General features: G+C 44.8%; 1 protein-coding gene across 5 annotated transcripts in view; it reads right to left on the reverse strand.

The window, feature by feature from the left end:
- Positions 1 to 16,443, reverse strand: part of LOC149329782 (uncharacterized) — a 54,788-nt gene that overhangs the window by 24,029 nt on the left and 14,316 nt on the right. For all 5 annotated transcript variants that reach the window (XM_089560464.1, XM_089560466.1, XM_089560465.1 and 2 more), the window contains exons 2-8: positions 10,999 to 11,122; positions 7,746 to 7,809; positions 4,777 to 5,024; positions 2,657 to 2,782; positions 1,247 to 1,354; positions 499 to 612; positions 287 to 400 (exon numbers count right to left, since the gene is read on the reverse strand). In XM_089560464.1, the coding sequence (XP_089416590.1) occupies positions 287 to 400; positions 499 to 612; positions 1,247 to 1,354; positions 2,657 to 2,782; positions 4,777 to 5,024; positions 7,746 to 7,809; positions 10,999 to 11,122 (898 nt within the window). The remainder of the gene's footprint in view (positions 1 to 286; positions 401 to 498; positions 613 to 1,246; positions 1,355 to 2,656; positions 2,783 to 4,776; positions 5,025 to 7,745; positions 7,810 to 10,998; positions 11,123 to 16,443) is intronic.

Genomic DNA, 16,443 nt, shown 5'->3' on the forward strand with positions numbered 1-16,443 from the left:
ACCTGCGCATTTCTTTGCCTTATAATTTTATTTCAATCTACACTGCTCTGGATGTTTTCCTTTTTTCTATCCAGCTTGTTACTGTACCAAACCACTAGTTCTCTACCAGATCAGTGTACGGATCACTAGATATCTTGAAGGCAATGATGAACGAAGCACTTATTCTTCAAACGGTGCTGCTTTTTTTTTATGAGCGTCGAATTTAAAAGTTTTTTCTCCGTTTTCATTTATCATTCAGCCTGTATTGTGAGCGCATGGAAATGGGCAACATTAAAGTTTTACACACCCGGAAATTCAAGTCCATCTTGCTTGAACTCCTTTAGCTTGGAAGCAATACCATACTCTGGTGACCTTGCAAAGACAATGCCTTCTGCCATGGCTGTTTCGTAGTCTCCAGGAGCTAAGCAAGAAGAAAAGCCAATTAGATGAAAGCTTACAAACGCCTTTTATGACTACGCCTTGGGAGCCTTTTACGAAGAGTAACGCATGCGCACTGACCCGGGAACTGGAATATTTCTGGTTCACGGTGCGTGAATCTTCGGCGCATTGAGTAGCTGGGTGATTTCGGATATACAGTGTTGTCAGCCTTTTCCGGCCGGTAGTCGCAAGGAGCTGCAATAAAGCGGCGCACGAATTCTTTCCGTCAGGCGTGTTCAACATGTGTGGCTGACGTCTTGCAACATACGCCTTCGTTTTCAAAAATGCATCACATGTTCACTTCACGACGGACATGCTCGGTCTCAGCGTTATTTAAGCCGGCATTTATTCCACAAATTCCGCTATGGAGTTCGCGGGCTATACGTGTCCAAAAGGTAAAGCTTTCGTCTTTGCAGACTGTACAGAATTTTCTTTTTGAGTATCGCCCAATACTAGCATTCAATAACGAACATGATTTTATCATGACAATAAACAGGCTTCAGGCAGGGCGTGGGAAATTTATACAATGAAAGTTGCACCCTACGTACTACGCACTGGGTGCGGAGTATTAACCGGATATTGCGGTATATTATCATACAGCACTCTCTCTAACGTTTTTGACCCCGGCCAGTTAGAGACGGTTTCAAACAAAAAAAAAAAGACTAAGCCTACAAGAGGTAAGCCTGCCGGTACAGACAAGAAAGAATATTCCCACTGTCTCCGCAGGGCCATGATGATTCTTTGAATCCAGTGAACATTAAATAACAAGATTTTTTTTTCAAGCAGGGAGACGTGCTTTCAATTGTGCGAAAGTGTCGCCGTAACAAACCTGGAAGTTCTTCGGGGCTAGGGTCGCGAAGTCGTCGGCGAATCGAGAAGCTAGGCGATTTCGGGTAGACCACAGCGTCTCCCTTGTCGATGTCGTAAACACCCGGAGCTGCAGTGGTTGGCCGAGTGTGAGAACACCTGCGGCTGCTTTTCCTCGCGAGTGATATGCAGTGCGTTTCACCTTGACTTTCCATAATTTTTAAAAATACGATTTTGAATTAGAAGAACGCTTTTTAGGCATAGAATTCTGAGCTATGCAGTACATCAGCACAGAGCTAAGTGTTAACTGGCAGGCTGGTTAATTAATATGGAATAATTAACTTTTTACCTTTTACTTTTAGGCTCCTTAATTATTGAGAGACGTGTAGCCCCCGCATAAGTAATATTCATATAATCTTTTAGAATTTCGAAAACGCGGTTACTCTCGGCGTTGTGGCCCAGCAAGTTTGGCTATTTCAAAGAGTTACTTGTACTCGGGCGGTTCCTTTGCCTGCAACCTTCTCGGAGTAGCATGCATTCTGGCGCGATGTAACATAAATTTGTTGGGCCAAAGCGCCGAACCTAACCACGTTTTCAAGATTCTAAAACTTGATACAGATATTCCGTGGGCTACACACCCCTCAATAATTAAGGAGCCCAAAAGTAACAGTTCAAAAGTTAGCTATTCAATGTTACTTAACCAGCCTGTTAGTTAGCAAGTTTTATCTCTATTAAAATATGCTACGCCAACCACAAAGCTATGCCGGAAAAGGCGCTCTTCTTACTCAAAAAGCTTATTTTTAAGAATTGCAGAAAGTCTTCAGTAAAATACCCTGTAAAGAGTTATGTGCGTAATAGCATTGTTGGTTGAACGGCTGTAATCCTCTTCTTGCTCTCACGGTTACATGCAGTTCCTGAACGGGCCGATTATTCAGGATCATGGCTCAATGCGTGGCATATTATGGTAAGATGTTTAGAGCTTGGAAAGTTTGAACACATTCACTAAACAACATCGAACAACACATACTTTTTGTCATCTTGCAGATAAATATGATCATCTTATTGTATGCTCAATACGAACAAATATAGCTCGTTGAGTACTATCAATGGAAAACGTCAGGTTTTGTTTACTTTGCACTCTTGCCCTCAGTGAAGAATATGTGGTACCACTTTCCGGTGAACTACGCGTCAGCATAGTATACAGCAAGGCAGAAAAAGTAGAAGCCAAAAACCAAACGAATAGAGGAACTTCGCAGGCATGCTTTTTCACACAAGGTGCATTCCGTGCAGCTCGACATCTATAGAGAATTGGAAAGAAAGGAGCATCGTGAGCAGAGTGTCGGAGGACATGGTGCATGGTGCGCGAAGCGACGAGTGCGGAACGGTGCTCGCGAGGGGAGAGAAAAGTGCCTCTCCTCCCCTCTGCCTTTACCGGGGTTGTCGTTGGGGCGGAAGAGGCTCTTAAGTTTGAGGCCGAAGGAGTAGCGGGGCGCTCGTTTGTTTCTCTGCACGAGCAGTGGGCGGCGGTGAGTTTCTTCTTGGCTTGGGTGATCGGCCTCTGAAACAAGGCCCAGACCGTTTACATAGCCGAACTCAGAGCATCTGTGATCCATTACACGCTCATGTCATTGGGTTCAGAGCGCACCTAACATTATGGGCTGGGCGAAATTATCATGTCCCTTGTTACCCCCAGAATGCACGGCCACTTCAGCGAGGATATTTCTGTAAAACAAACGTGGGTTAGCAGATCTGTTTGCGCCCCAGCACCAATACGCAACCATCAAGGCATCCTCACACAAATAAGCACGCCTTATCTCTCACTGTAAACTACTCACATGATGTCGGCATATACCTGTGTAAAAACGGCATAACATCCTGTGCACAGATGCCGTGCGCCAACGCAATTGAAACCTTCCAACATGACGGTATCACGCTGGATCCGCATTGTGCACAGGCTGTGATGGGCAGAGAGTGACAACTCCGTATGCTGTCTGATCTGCAGAAACCAATACTGAGTTTCTTCAGAAACTGCAATCATAGATTGCAGAAACTTATTTTCAGTTCCTGAAATCCTGTCATGGATTTCATTCCAGTCATAGAATGCGAAACTGCTTATTAATTTCGCTAGTCTGTGACTGGAGATGCCAATTTCCAAGAACTATGTTCTTGAGGGCATCCCTTCATCTGGGACTGATGAAAGTATGCAACGTGGAGCTGTCAGGCACGGCAAAGCGCATTCTTTAAATGAAAAAGGTGGGCAGGGTCGGACGGGTAGCGGTTTCTGTCCAATCCAACAGCTGTTGTTGCCGTAGCTCTGTTTTGCGTTCACCGATTTTAAGGCAGAGAAAACACCTGGGTAGTAGATGAGCAGTGGCAGTCAGTACGAGCTTGAATGAAATTACGCGGCTATAAGCAAAACCCAAGTATAGAATAAATTCCAAACAGCGATCGCAGCCATTCATCGCTATAAGCTTTCCGCATTGAGGGATGCTGAAACAAACACAAGTTGAGCAAGTTTGTAGGAATCAACGCGACTTTCCATTCTTTCCATATTTCAGCCAAAGACTGGCATGTGCAATATAATGTGCAAGGCACCACTGAGGTAATCTCAGCATTCCTCGTGTCATAGTTAACGAAATATGAAGGAGGTATGACAGCTTTGGCTCCAAAAGGATGGTGGCATCGGCAGTGGTGACCAGCAACAGGCAAGCGCACACTTCGGTTTACAGAGGGGATGCACTCCTTTCAATCTATTCTCGCCATCGCAGTTAATAAGGCGAAGAATTGCACGAGATATCACACATTACTGATGCTTTTCCGCACTGATGTTACCAGTAGGAGGCTTCAGGTTTCGTAGTTTGTAATTAGCATCCCTTTAAGACGGCACTTGTGATCAAAGCGCGCGTCCTTGTTCCAATTATTAACGCTTCCAGTGCGTGAAACGCGGTTTGAGCCTTTGTTGCGCACTTCTGTGCATAAAATGGAATTTGTGCACTCCTCGGTACCATAAAAAAAATCCCGAGTAGCTCGTTTGGAAAAGCCAACTTTGTAATTCTCGGAAATGAGGGATAAGAAATTGCGCGAAGACTTTCTTGCTTCTATTCTTTACTACCCTTTGCCCTAGACTCTGCAACACAAGTAAACTCATTCTGTTTGAAAGTGGCTGTTATCTAGTCTGTAGTTCCGGCGCATTTAGACCAGGACTTTACTTCTATTGCTATGACACATTGTTGGGTAGCAGTTTCATTTTGTTGCGAGCACACGACGACTGCTATATGATCACTTTCGCTTCTCTTTTCAGTGCAGTCGTTTACATGACAAAAACCTCCTTTGCCTCCAAAGCCACCGCATGTAAGAAGGTCTTCAGCGTACTGGAGACAACCATGGCGTAGATAAAACCAGTCCCTAAGGCAAGGAAAACCGATTCGGAGTCATCAGCGCTACCTTCTGCGTGTTATAGACTAGGTATATTTTGCCAAAGACTTTTTGGTAGAGCCGGAAATGAGTTTTCGGTACATTAGTCTTTAAGGGTAGAGAGTGCGGCTCACTCACCGGGTATGTCGGCCGGCTTCGGGTCCTTGATCTTAGCGCCGAAGGTGTACATAGGCGCGGCGCTAAGAACGCACGGCTCGGCCTTCTCCGGGTTGTAGGCCCCCGGTGCGGGTGTCTTGAAGCCCTCCGGGTCACGTAGCTTGGGCGCTATCGTGTGCGCAGCCACGGTTTCCTTGCCCTTCTCGGAGAGGCCCGCGATGTTGTACGTGCCCGGACCCGGCACGAAGAGGTCGCGCTTCTCCTCGGTCCTGCGTCGCATTGGAGCATATAGTACATGCAGTGCACAACAATAGCAGAGAACACAATAGGGCATGATGAAATGCATGCAAAGAAAGAGGCCAACGACTTCTGGGCCAAAATGTGCAGAGAAAACGTCTCCAGCAGATTTTAAAGAAAGTGCATGGGTTGGATCCCTTTCAGATTTTGTAAGGCGTCGGCCATGGAGCCACTGGTAATCAGTAAAACGAGGATAAGTTGCTAAACTTGCACGCTACTGTTTCACATGCGCAGGTAGTGTTGGCGCTGATACTACGTGAGCGCACCCCGCTACACAAAACATGTAGACTGAGGCTATTGTACTACGGTTTAAAGTATGTTGTTCTGCCATTAGTAGCGCGTGCCGCATTGAGGGAAAGTCGACTTAAATTTATGAAAGGGTTCACTTAACAATGCAACTCGCCGTGGTGGCTCATTGTTAATGGGGCTCGGCTGCTGCCCCGAAAGATGTGGATTCGACTGCGGTGGCCGCATTTCACATGGAGGCGAAATGTTGCAGGCCCGAGTACTTCGCGATGTTAGTGCTCGTTAACAAACCCCAGGCTGTCCAAATAATTCAGAGCCCTTAAAAACAGCGTCCCTGATAGCATTAGTCGCTTTGAAACGTTAAGCCTATAAAACGAAACGAAATTTTAAGAATGCTATTAAGGAATATAATTACCGGCGTATATAAAAAAACACGGACCAACACATGTCAATGCCTGTTTCCGGAAAAGACTACGAAGGGCATCCATTGGCCAAAAAAGAGCTATGCACATGTCTCCGGATTTGCAAGTGCTCTTGCCTCTACCCGTGTGCTTTGATTTTACCCGTGTTTTCTAGCGGCAGGCACCGAAACTACGCGAGACTTTTTTCACGAGATCAAACGCGTCCCCATTAGCTAAAAAAGATGCCCGAGAAGAAAAGAACTAGGCTCTGGACTTTGTTGATGCAAAATTACATATTTTTCCCTTCAATTGGCCCGCATCTAAGATCATTCAACCACAGTGACTTCCTCGCAATGAAAAAAATGTTTATCATCGACTTCGTCTTAACGCCACGTTTACAAACGGCTTACGGTACCGTTTATGACAAGTGAAGAGTTCGCACTAAGACAGCTACGCCGCACTCAAACAATGGAACATATTCTTTGTTAATGCGTAGCGTATGCCGACGAGCGCGCCTACAATAAACACCGTATGGAGTGGGTCACAAGCTGCCTCTAGCATTGGAATGGGTATTAGGCTCCTGCCTTATGCTGCAGTGACGTCCTTAGAGCTTTTTACTTTCCTATTTTTGCGACGTGTATCTACTCGACAATACCTTTAATACCTCTTCGCATATAAGCATTATACGCAAATTTATAGAACTTCGCAGTTCACTATTTTGAGCATTTATATGTTCTAAGATTGTTCGTTGATCCATCTCAGACAAAATTCAGTACCCAATTTTTGTTTTCTTTTCATTTTTGTCTTCTTTTACTTTATCTTTTTGTGCACCTCTCTCCTTCCATCTTTTTTTCCCTAATTCCATTCCCAACGCAGAGCAGCATGCAAGCGATTTTTGAACGCGTGCTAAATGATCTGCGTTTGACGGAAGGGTTTCTCTTCTCCCCCCCCCCGCCACACACACACACATTAGCGCTATTAGTTATTCCCAGTATTATGGTCATTAACAAAGAGAAGTCCTTCCTTTCTTGATGATTACAGTACTGGTTTCCCATTGATCAACGCCTCCTCCCCCCCCCCCCCCCCCCCTTTTCTGCCAAGAAAAATAATATCTATGTTTTCCTTTCCTTCAGTGTCTTCTGACTTTCTTGATATGTACACCGTAACCAGGCCCTCATTTCCTTACCCGCTTCTGCTAATTTTTTCAAGTAGTTATGTGCTACTAATTATATTTGATTGTCAAACAGAGCTTATTCACTTGACGTAAATTGTGGGGCGCGCCTATGCAGGCAAACATGGCCCCCCAACAAGACAGTAGTCGCATCGCTCTAACAGTGGAGAGGCAGTTTTCTCTGGCAAATCCCAAGGAGTGGCGGAGAGGACTTTTGGCAGCGCCCTTCGACACACTTGTTAGAGATGTCGGGCGTGCTGCCCCTTTCCCATGTCCTTTTGTGCAGTCTTTAGAGACGGCAAATACTCTTCAGTTGGAGATTTTAGTAGCGAAATTCGCAGAAGTATGGCTGCTGAAGGGGTGCGGGGATGTCACGAAGAAGCCTCCTGCCGAATGTTTACATTGTGTATAAGCAGAGTGTTAAATATTTTTGTGTCGGTTATTTTGTGTATATAAATAAATTATAAAAAAACACGGCACCGAACACCTGTTTTGTGCAGGCCATCAGGTGCTTACTTTCGCTTAAAACTCTCAAATTCACGGAATAACACTTGTTAGATGGGCATCCTAATTTATATGTCCATTTCACCTTCAGCGTAAAGGAGAGAAAAGGCAGGTTCTTGAAACTTGAAAGTCTCAGACAGCTTGTATTATACCAACGAGATTCCCCCTCCGGCGAGCTCTGTCCGACTTCAACGTCCCTAATCATGTGATGTTTAGAAATCGACTTGCATCTTAGGCTAGAAGAAAAGCACAGTAAGTACTAGTCAAGCTTCCTCTTTCGTAATTGCTACGTTTCGTCCTCGTTGGCGATCGCACCAGTGCCTAAATTACATCGGGGAAACTACAAGATGGAACATGCTGCTTAGACTTACTTGGTGCCGAAAGTGTATGCAGGCGCCTTCTGCCCTTTTGTGACGTTAGTACTTGTCTTTTCTCCTGAAAAAAAAAAGAATATGCATATTGATCAGAAACGGGAGCTAGAAAGAATTCTGCAGGCTGTATAGGGTGCCGAAGCGTTTATAAAAGCAGAGGTCATTTTTGCCTATTTAACGAATACTTGAGGAAAGGTGAAATGCATGGTATTAGTCATGATAAAGAAAACTAACAAGCATGTGGACAAACAGACTTTTAGCCATCAACAGACAGTAACTAACGAGGCCGGTACTGCTTTGTCATGTTCTCACAAGGAAAGCTGGACCGAAGCCAGTTGAAATGGGACAACAGCAGCCAAAACATTTAGGCACTCAGTAGGTGCCTTCGCCATATTCATTGTCAGTTATTCAATCCTCCATGTAAATGGTCTGAGATAAAATTAAGCAACAAGTAGTTCCCGTCGTACTGGTTAGAAACCATCTGGGAGCCGCGCTGCGTAATGTGGTACCAGATCACGATATAAATGATGAGTACCTTTGTCACCAGCTTTACCATGAGCGTACGAAAATCCTCATTAAGTGGAACCTCGAGGATTTGCCAACTTTAAGAAAAAGCTGGATCTAACTATATTTTACAATTGTCCAGACGCACGCCTGTGCGATTGTGCTCACATCCTCCTCCCATGCGCGTTCAAGGTGTGCTTGCACCACCTTTGCAACTACTTTTCCTGTGGTCTTTTACTGTTTGCTGGCATTTTTGCGCGTAGATTTTACGTTTGTTAAGTGTCATTCATGCATTATTATCGCAGGAGATTGGGAGTCAGTTCAATAAGTAAAATAAATAATTGCTGCACAAGATGAAGCGTTTCCATAACAGACATTCTGGGTTCTCTAAATAATGGCAGAGAGAAACACAAAGCCATAGATTTCCTGGAGGATATTGAGACCTGTTCTACTAAATGCCATCAGTATGAGCTGTGACATGTATCGCTCAGCCACGATACCTAGCTTCAGCCGCCTGAGCAAATGGGACTAAGCCTAAGAAAACGCCGCACCGTCAATCACTTTTGTACCAAAGTGTTCATATGAACAGGTGTCACAAGCATCAGACGATATAACCCGAAACTACTAATTTCTTAACTGTCGGTAATGATTACAAATAGTTCGCTAATCGCTCAGGATTATTCCCTAAAGACGACTTTCCGTGAGGCTTCACGAAGGCCTCAGGCTTTAAAATTTAAGTTACAACTGAATACTACGAATGGCTAGACGCGCCCAAATATCTTGTGTGAAAAAGTTGTAGGTTCATTCATGTATTACGCCCCAGTTTTCAGATCAAGTATTGAAGTGGACATGTTGTGCAAGGGGGTCATAGAGGTGAAGCATGTGAAACAAGGTCATAGTTATGTGACTACTGACATAATTGTCGCCATAATATGGCGAATTCTAAACACGCGGCGACCACGGCGAGACATCGGGGAGGACTCTCTTTGATAGCTTGCCTCTAAAAATAGACAGTTAATTCTCGCTACTGAATACAATGTGGCTCAACCTTTCAAGCATCAGTAAGCCAACTCGCCGGAGCTGCTCAGTAGGTTTTACATTCAGCTGGTTTTCCCAAGGTATGAAACCCAACCGGGGCCATGGGGGCCGTCTTTTGATGGAGGCAAAATACAACAGGTGCCTGGTAACGGTGCAACGTGAGCGCACGATAAAGAGCCACAGGTAGTTTAAAATAAACCGGAGTCCTCCACCAAGGCATTCCTTATACGCTATGTGTCGCTTCGACAGTTACATCGTACGCAATAAATTGAGAAGAGGCTCGAAGAAGAGTATTGATGGTATTGTTGAGTGTAAAGTCAGTGGAGGAGTACTTGATTGAATTGGTTTATGAAGGTTTAACGTCCCATAGCGACTCAGGCTATGAAGGACGCCGTAGTGAAGGGCTATAGAAAATTTCGACCACATCGGGTTCCTTAACGTGCACTAACATCGCACAGTACACGGGCCTCTAGAATTTTGCCTTCATCGGAATTCTAGAGGCCCGTGTACTGTACGATGTCAGTGCACGTTAAAGAATCCCAGGTGGTCGAAATTTCAGGAACCCTTCACTACGGCGTCCCTCACTGCCACAGTCACTTTTCAAAGTTAAAGCCACATAAAACAATCAAATCAAGGTATCCGCCATTGACTTTACTCTCAACAGTACCATCAATGTTCATCGACGATCTTCTCTTAATTTTATTCTGCAGGATTTACATACAACATACATACAAGTTTTATTCTCCACAAACAAGTGGAAGGAGGCGGAGGGAAAAGCCGTACATCTGCGGCTTGAAAAATCCTCCGCCCCCTTACAGTGTATACAGCAGCAGAGTGGGGCAATAAACAGTCGCATTTTTGTTGCAAAGAGGAAAAAAAAAAAGCTTCAACACAAAAGGAGCTTCAACACACACACACAAAAAAAGCACTATATCGCATCACGAAATAAAATAAGCCTAAATAATTTTCAATAAAGCACAGGTTTTGGACGCCTGGGAAAACATTTTTCCCCCTTTTTTTTTAAACGTAAACAATGCAATGTAATTGAACATAAGGATAGACCTGTGCGTTCATTCACAAAAAAAAGTATGAGTAGCAAAATATTTGTACATATTTGGAAGAGACATATTGGATACATCAGCGGCTTCTTTTTCTGCAGCATTCAATAATCGCGGAAGATTATACCGGAGTGTTTGTTGTCCATAGGCAGTGCGACATTTTGGAATTTTCCATCGTTCTGGAGTTCTGGTGCTGTAGGTGGGATAATTGGGTCTTAATTCTGCCATTTCAGCAAAAACTGTACTCTTTCGTTGGACGCTTAAACGGTACTGCCTGCATAATTTGTATTCGTATATATTTCTTACTTTTAATAAATTAAGCGAAGCAAAGATATGCGAAGAAGGTGCTGTGTATTCAACGTTTTCAATTATTCGTACTATTTTTTTCTGTAGCCTTTCAAGCTTCAACAGATTAGTTTTTGTTGTTGTTCCCCAGACTAAATGAGAGTAGTTTAGGTGGGAGACAAAGAGAGCGTTATAGACCATTAGTTTAACTTTTTTTGGAAGAGTATAGCGGTTGCGATTTAAAATTCCAGTTATGCAGCTCAGTTTGCTGATTATACTATTTACATGATCATTCCTCAGACACTTGCAGGCAACATATATAGGGAGAGTGACGAAAATGTAACCCTTGTCTGCAATAACTGTCTCACCGATGGTGGACGGGATGGTGAAGGCCCCTGGGCCGGGGGTCTTGAAGTCCGACGAGATGGGGCCCCGCCTCTGGGTCGGCGTCCATGGTCGCTGCTGGACATAGTAGCCCGACACGAACTCGCTCTGCGAGAATAGGAAATGAAAGACAAACTTGAGGACCCCGAGTATGTGCGCTGAATCTGAAAGAAATTAAGTTCTGAGTTTATTTAATTTCGTTTTATTCACATTCCAGTGATCACATGTTGCGTAAGTCATCGATGGCGGCATTGGAAAAAAATAATATTGCTAAATAAAAAAAAATCGATTCCTTACAGCGAAAGCGAGCGTGGGCTGTAAGGAATGGCTTAAAGTGGCTTGGGTGGAAGGCGGCTACTAGCTCATTCGAGTAATCACGCAAATCTGAGCGGCTCGACAATAGTGTGGACCGTAACAAAAAGAGAGCGCGACTTTGGAAGCGCTCCCCATTCCTAAAGGCCACCCACACGCGCCCGAAATGTCAAAACTATTTGCTTAGCCTTTGTTACTATTTTTATTCACAAAGCGTTTTGTCATCCCCCCCCCCCCCCCGCTCCCCCTCCGCTTCTACGTATACACAGATCACTAAGAAGAATGAAGGAACAAAATCACTGTTTAAAATTTATCCAAGCAGATAATGCAAGAAATTGCTTCCTGCGCTAGATATAAGAATTTTTTTTTCTACAGGGATTTCTCGTGAAGGTTAGTCATAATAATCATAATAATTTTTTGTTTATATTTTTTTCACGCACATTTGTCCAGTTTGTTCATGGTGGCAAACGTTTTCCGCCGGAAAATGCCACGACATGCTCTCGGTTCTAAGGATCAATCGATGCTCAGGTGGAACAAAGACTTTACCCGCGGATAGTTCTTGCCGGGGAAACCGAAGGCAACTGAATTATTACCTAGGCTGGCGCTAAGTTTCCAAATTTGTTTTCAAAAGCATAATTAGCTTCTAGTGCTCTATGGTTTACAGCCCCGGTTGGAACGTCCCTTTTCGTTACGTCATCAGTAACAGTGGCGCAACAAATTCCACTTCGCTTTCGACGGCGCCAGACGTCGCCACCGCCGCCTCGCCGGGGCGTACTAGAGCGCGACCGCGTATACAGCGCCCTGCAGAGGAGGAACCCATGCGTCCTTGCGTCTTCTCCCCCGCCAACTGTCAGCGCAGAGCGTGGATGCTGCCGCCGCGGCCTTCATGCTCTACCGGCGACGAAGCGTGTCCCGGTTTGAGGTCGAACACAAAGGTGCACGCGGAAGCCCCTCATGGAAGCTGCAGTACGCGAGCGCAGATTGGATTTGCCGGGCGGATGAACGGCACAACGCGGTCTGCTAGGCTCGCTTCACAAGGAGGGAAAAGTTATTTCCTCGTCCTTCATTCACCCAAGCGGTTTTGAGGCATTACGGGCGACACGTTTATGATGCCCATTACCAATATCCCTCAAGAGAAAAGTATACAACAGCTGTATCTTACCGGTACTCACCTAAGGGCAAAAACGTGGAGGCTAACAAAGAGTGTTCAGCTTAAGTTGAGGACAACGCAGCGAGCTATATGGAAAGAAAAATGATAGGTGTAACGTTAAGAGATCGGAAGAGGGCGGAGTGGGTTAGGGAACAAACGCGGGTTAAAGATATCCTAGTTGAAATCAAGAGGAAGAAATGGGCTTGGGCAGGGCATGTAATGCGAAGGCAAGATAACCGCTGGTCCTTAAGGGTAACGGAGTGGATTCCAAGAGAAGGCAAACGTAGCAGGGGACGGCAGAAAGTTAGGTGGGCGGATGACGTCAAGAAGTTTGCAGGGATACAGTGGCCTCAACTGGCAAAGGACAGGGTTAATTGGAGAGACATGGGAGAGGCCTTTGCCCTGCAGTGAGTGCAGTCAGGCTGATGATGATGATGTTTATGAAGCCCATCGAGCCCCTTTCTAGTATCCGCTGTGGCCTCGATGGAACATAAAGTTATTCGTGTAAGAAGTGCAAGGAGTAGATTTGCTTGATAGCGTATATAAGGTTTTATGGTAGCTTGAATTATAGTGCACATATGCATGCTTATATCACATCAGAGTGCTTCTCTTATGCACTTTAACGCTGATACTTCAGTTTCCCAAAGAGCAGCGGCGCTGAGAAGGCCTGTTGATACTTTGCGTTTAAGAAGAGATTGTAAAAATTAATGTTTCCTTTTCATTTTGCTCAGTTGCAGAACAAAGCAAGTCGAAGTCAAGAATCGGAAGATTATTATCTACGCACGCCTTATCTGACCTTAAGAAAAGGAGAAGGGTATACAGAAATACTTTAAGCGCTGCCTAATGAGTACTCTGAACAGTTCAGGAAAGTGCCAAAATCGTCACCGCTGTAAGTATAAAGCGTAAAGAAGGTACTTATACCAAATGTAAGCTATTGCTTATGTAGGGTTTTTGTGCACGGCGACATGATTGTTATTCCAGTTCACGGAATTTCAATAGCATAGCCTTCTTTAAACCTACCAAAGCGTTCAGAAAAGACCTGCTAACCATCTGCATGGAAATTCGGAGACGTAACATGCACTTACAAGGTGAAGGCTAAGGAATGAATTCAGAGAAAGGTTTGTCTATTGAGCTAACGCAGGCGACTCTGTAGGTTTCTGACATGCATCTTAGCGTTAGAGGGACATAAACTGCTCTGGAACTCACCACAGGCAATCTAACTTGACGGAAACTGTAACAGGCAGCTGCGCAACCGAGTTGAGCGTGTTGTTTGTAACAGTCGGCATGTTGTCGTCTTGATTTCACTTTAGGCTACTTGACTGCAAGTGTAAACTTCCTCGAAAGAAGGCACTAAAATTGTGCAAATATAATGCATACTCCGACTTTCTAACCGCCGTCCAAGGTCGGTTCTATTCAGAACATCACCACGTGAAATTCAGCCGCGTTCAAGACGCCCCGAGAACATTAACAATGACGTATAGCCAACTAAAGAAAGTTTTCTCGAGTATTAACGTGAAAGTGTTCTCACTGCCATGAAAAATAAGGAAGAAAGCTCGCCAGCGGTGAGTAGAAATAATGCTAAATAGTATTGAGGTAATACGTGACTAGCCTCTCATAATTATTACCACGGCTCCCGGTCTTGCGCCTACCTCAAGTCCAAACGATAGGCTTTCTTTATATTGCTGCCAACTTTTGCGCATTCGTTGGCTCGCTTGCTAAGACTATTTCGCTTTTTGCGAAGCGCATTTGTCCCGGGGGGCTGCTTTCATGATAGTCATTTTCGCACGTCGGTTTCATTATTCACAACGCATGCGCACACTTGTCCTTTACGTCCCAGCGGGGCCACTTCGAAGTAGGAAGGTCCTCTCAGCATGCATATGGAGACAGTCTCTCAGAGGAAAGAAAATAGAAAACAAATTCTTGAGATTTTGATATTCCCGCTCGTAATACGTGCACTTTTATTTTGTATTGTTCAGAGAAAGGCATGCCTTTTTTGTTCTGTTTAGCTAAAAAAATACGTGGTTAGCATATTCATCACTGCAACATTTCTTTTCACAGTTCTTGCGATGACGTTTATTTGAGGAGATAAAAATCAATTCTAGTTTTATACTTTACATTGAAAGTATTCTTCCTTTAAATAAAAGACGTTCTTCACACTGAAGGCTGGGTGCAGTTTAATGTACCCTGCCTTAAACAAGACCTACTCTCATGTAATTCACTGGAGCGCAGAATATTCTGCTGCCTTTAAATCGCGCCCGCATTTGCGCGGTGTGTGCACCAAGTAGACCTTGCACACTGTAGGAGCGTCTAATAGTAAGAATATGTGCAAGCATTCATGAATGAGCGTACAAAGGCTATATAAGGCACGATAGTTTAACATGATCTGTGGTTCTGGCTCAGCTCCCGCAGAGTATCCATAATGCCGCATTTCCCGTACACTCCCTCTCAGACGGAGGCTGTCAGCAGTCATTAAGCAAGAAAGCACGCGCACACAAACATTTCCTATTGACATACAGATAAAGCACGCCATTCACTTCATGTTTCTTGTTCCATATTGCCGGCTGAGCCAGGTGGCGGAGGATCAGAAAAGCTTATGCTGACGGTAGACGCAACAATCATGCAACTATAATAAATGTAAACTTAATCCATGTGCCTCGCATCGAGAAAGAGTACGATATAATATGATGCCTATGACGCGTTTGACATCCTCCAAAAGATCAGGTCTGCATTGTTGAGACCGAAGCCACTCGTGTCTACGGGTCATATTTCAGGGGACACTACAGAACCTCCTACACCCGAACCTAACCTGGTAAGTAGAAAAGAGGTTGACCTGGTGCTAATGAGCTGTATTGATCTGCACGCTGTTGTTTTCCTTGTTTCTTTTGCTGGTTCGATTGTAGCCTGAAGAACAGCACCATTTATTTGTTAACAAATTATGCCCACACTGCCTTTTCTTTCTAGCGGTTGTTCGATGCCGCTATATAGCTACAACGTCAAAGATGAGCCAAACGTGTTCCATTGTGAATTCAGAGGCGTCCCATATCGGTGCACAAATATACACTCAAACGCGCACATGCAGGAGCAGCGGATCTTTTAACCTCCATAAGGCACGCCTCAATATTTTTCTACGTGACAGCCGTATCCTGCTTGGGCTTGTCGCAAAAGGTATTGAAGGAAAAGAACGCGAATGGAAGAATATTAATCCATACAACGAATAAATATGCGTGAATACTGAAAAAACTGATGACGATTGCGATAGTTGGTGCGATAGTTCAGATCTTCCCCTGGCAGCAACCTTCCAGGTAGCGTGTCCCTCTGATAGATGGAGAACCGGTTACACGGACAGCGCAAACGTCTACGACTACTACAACGCGGAACAGAGGAGTGGGCGCCTAAGAGCTGCGTTCTAAAACAAACAGATCTTGTAGGTGGTTACTACGAGTTAAGGGCTTTCAGCAATGTCTCGAAGTCATAATTAACCACGGCGACATTTCACATACGGTTCTTGTAAACCAGCGCAACGGCTCGAAGCCAAACAAGGGAGGGACAAAACACAGCGCTGAGCTCAATAACCATGTCTGACCAAGTCGCCTACCACTTTATGTTGTACATTTCATATACCTTCACTAAAACCTCATCGACCTGCTGTTTGTATGTGAACTGTCCCGGTCACGTTTAATTTGCCCCTGCAGTACATATTACAGCGGTGGGTTCAATGGGAAATATGAAACCAACTCGTGACCAGCGAGTTCGGTCTGCAACCTTGCGCGCGTCAAGCAGATGAAGAAGAATAGCCGTCGGCAAGACGAGAAAGGCGATGGAGTAACACAGCACGGCAAATGCGCTCTCCCCCACGGACGAGTCCTCAATCCGGCCCCATTGACGACGACGGAATGGGAGGGAACCTCCTTTCTGGCGACGGCGGCGCCCAAGCACTTGAGGGCGCCTATACCATCCACGCACCCCG

The sequence above is a fragment of the Amblyomma mixtum genome, chromosome 9 (genome assembly GCF_055824585.1).
Source record: "Amblyomma mixtum isolate Tamu chromosome 9, ASM5582458v1, whole genome shotgun sequence".
Taxonomy (NCBI): Eukaryota; Metazoa; Arthropoda; class Arachnida; order Ixodida; family Ixodidae; genus Amblyomma; species Amblyomma mixtum.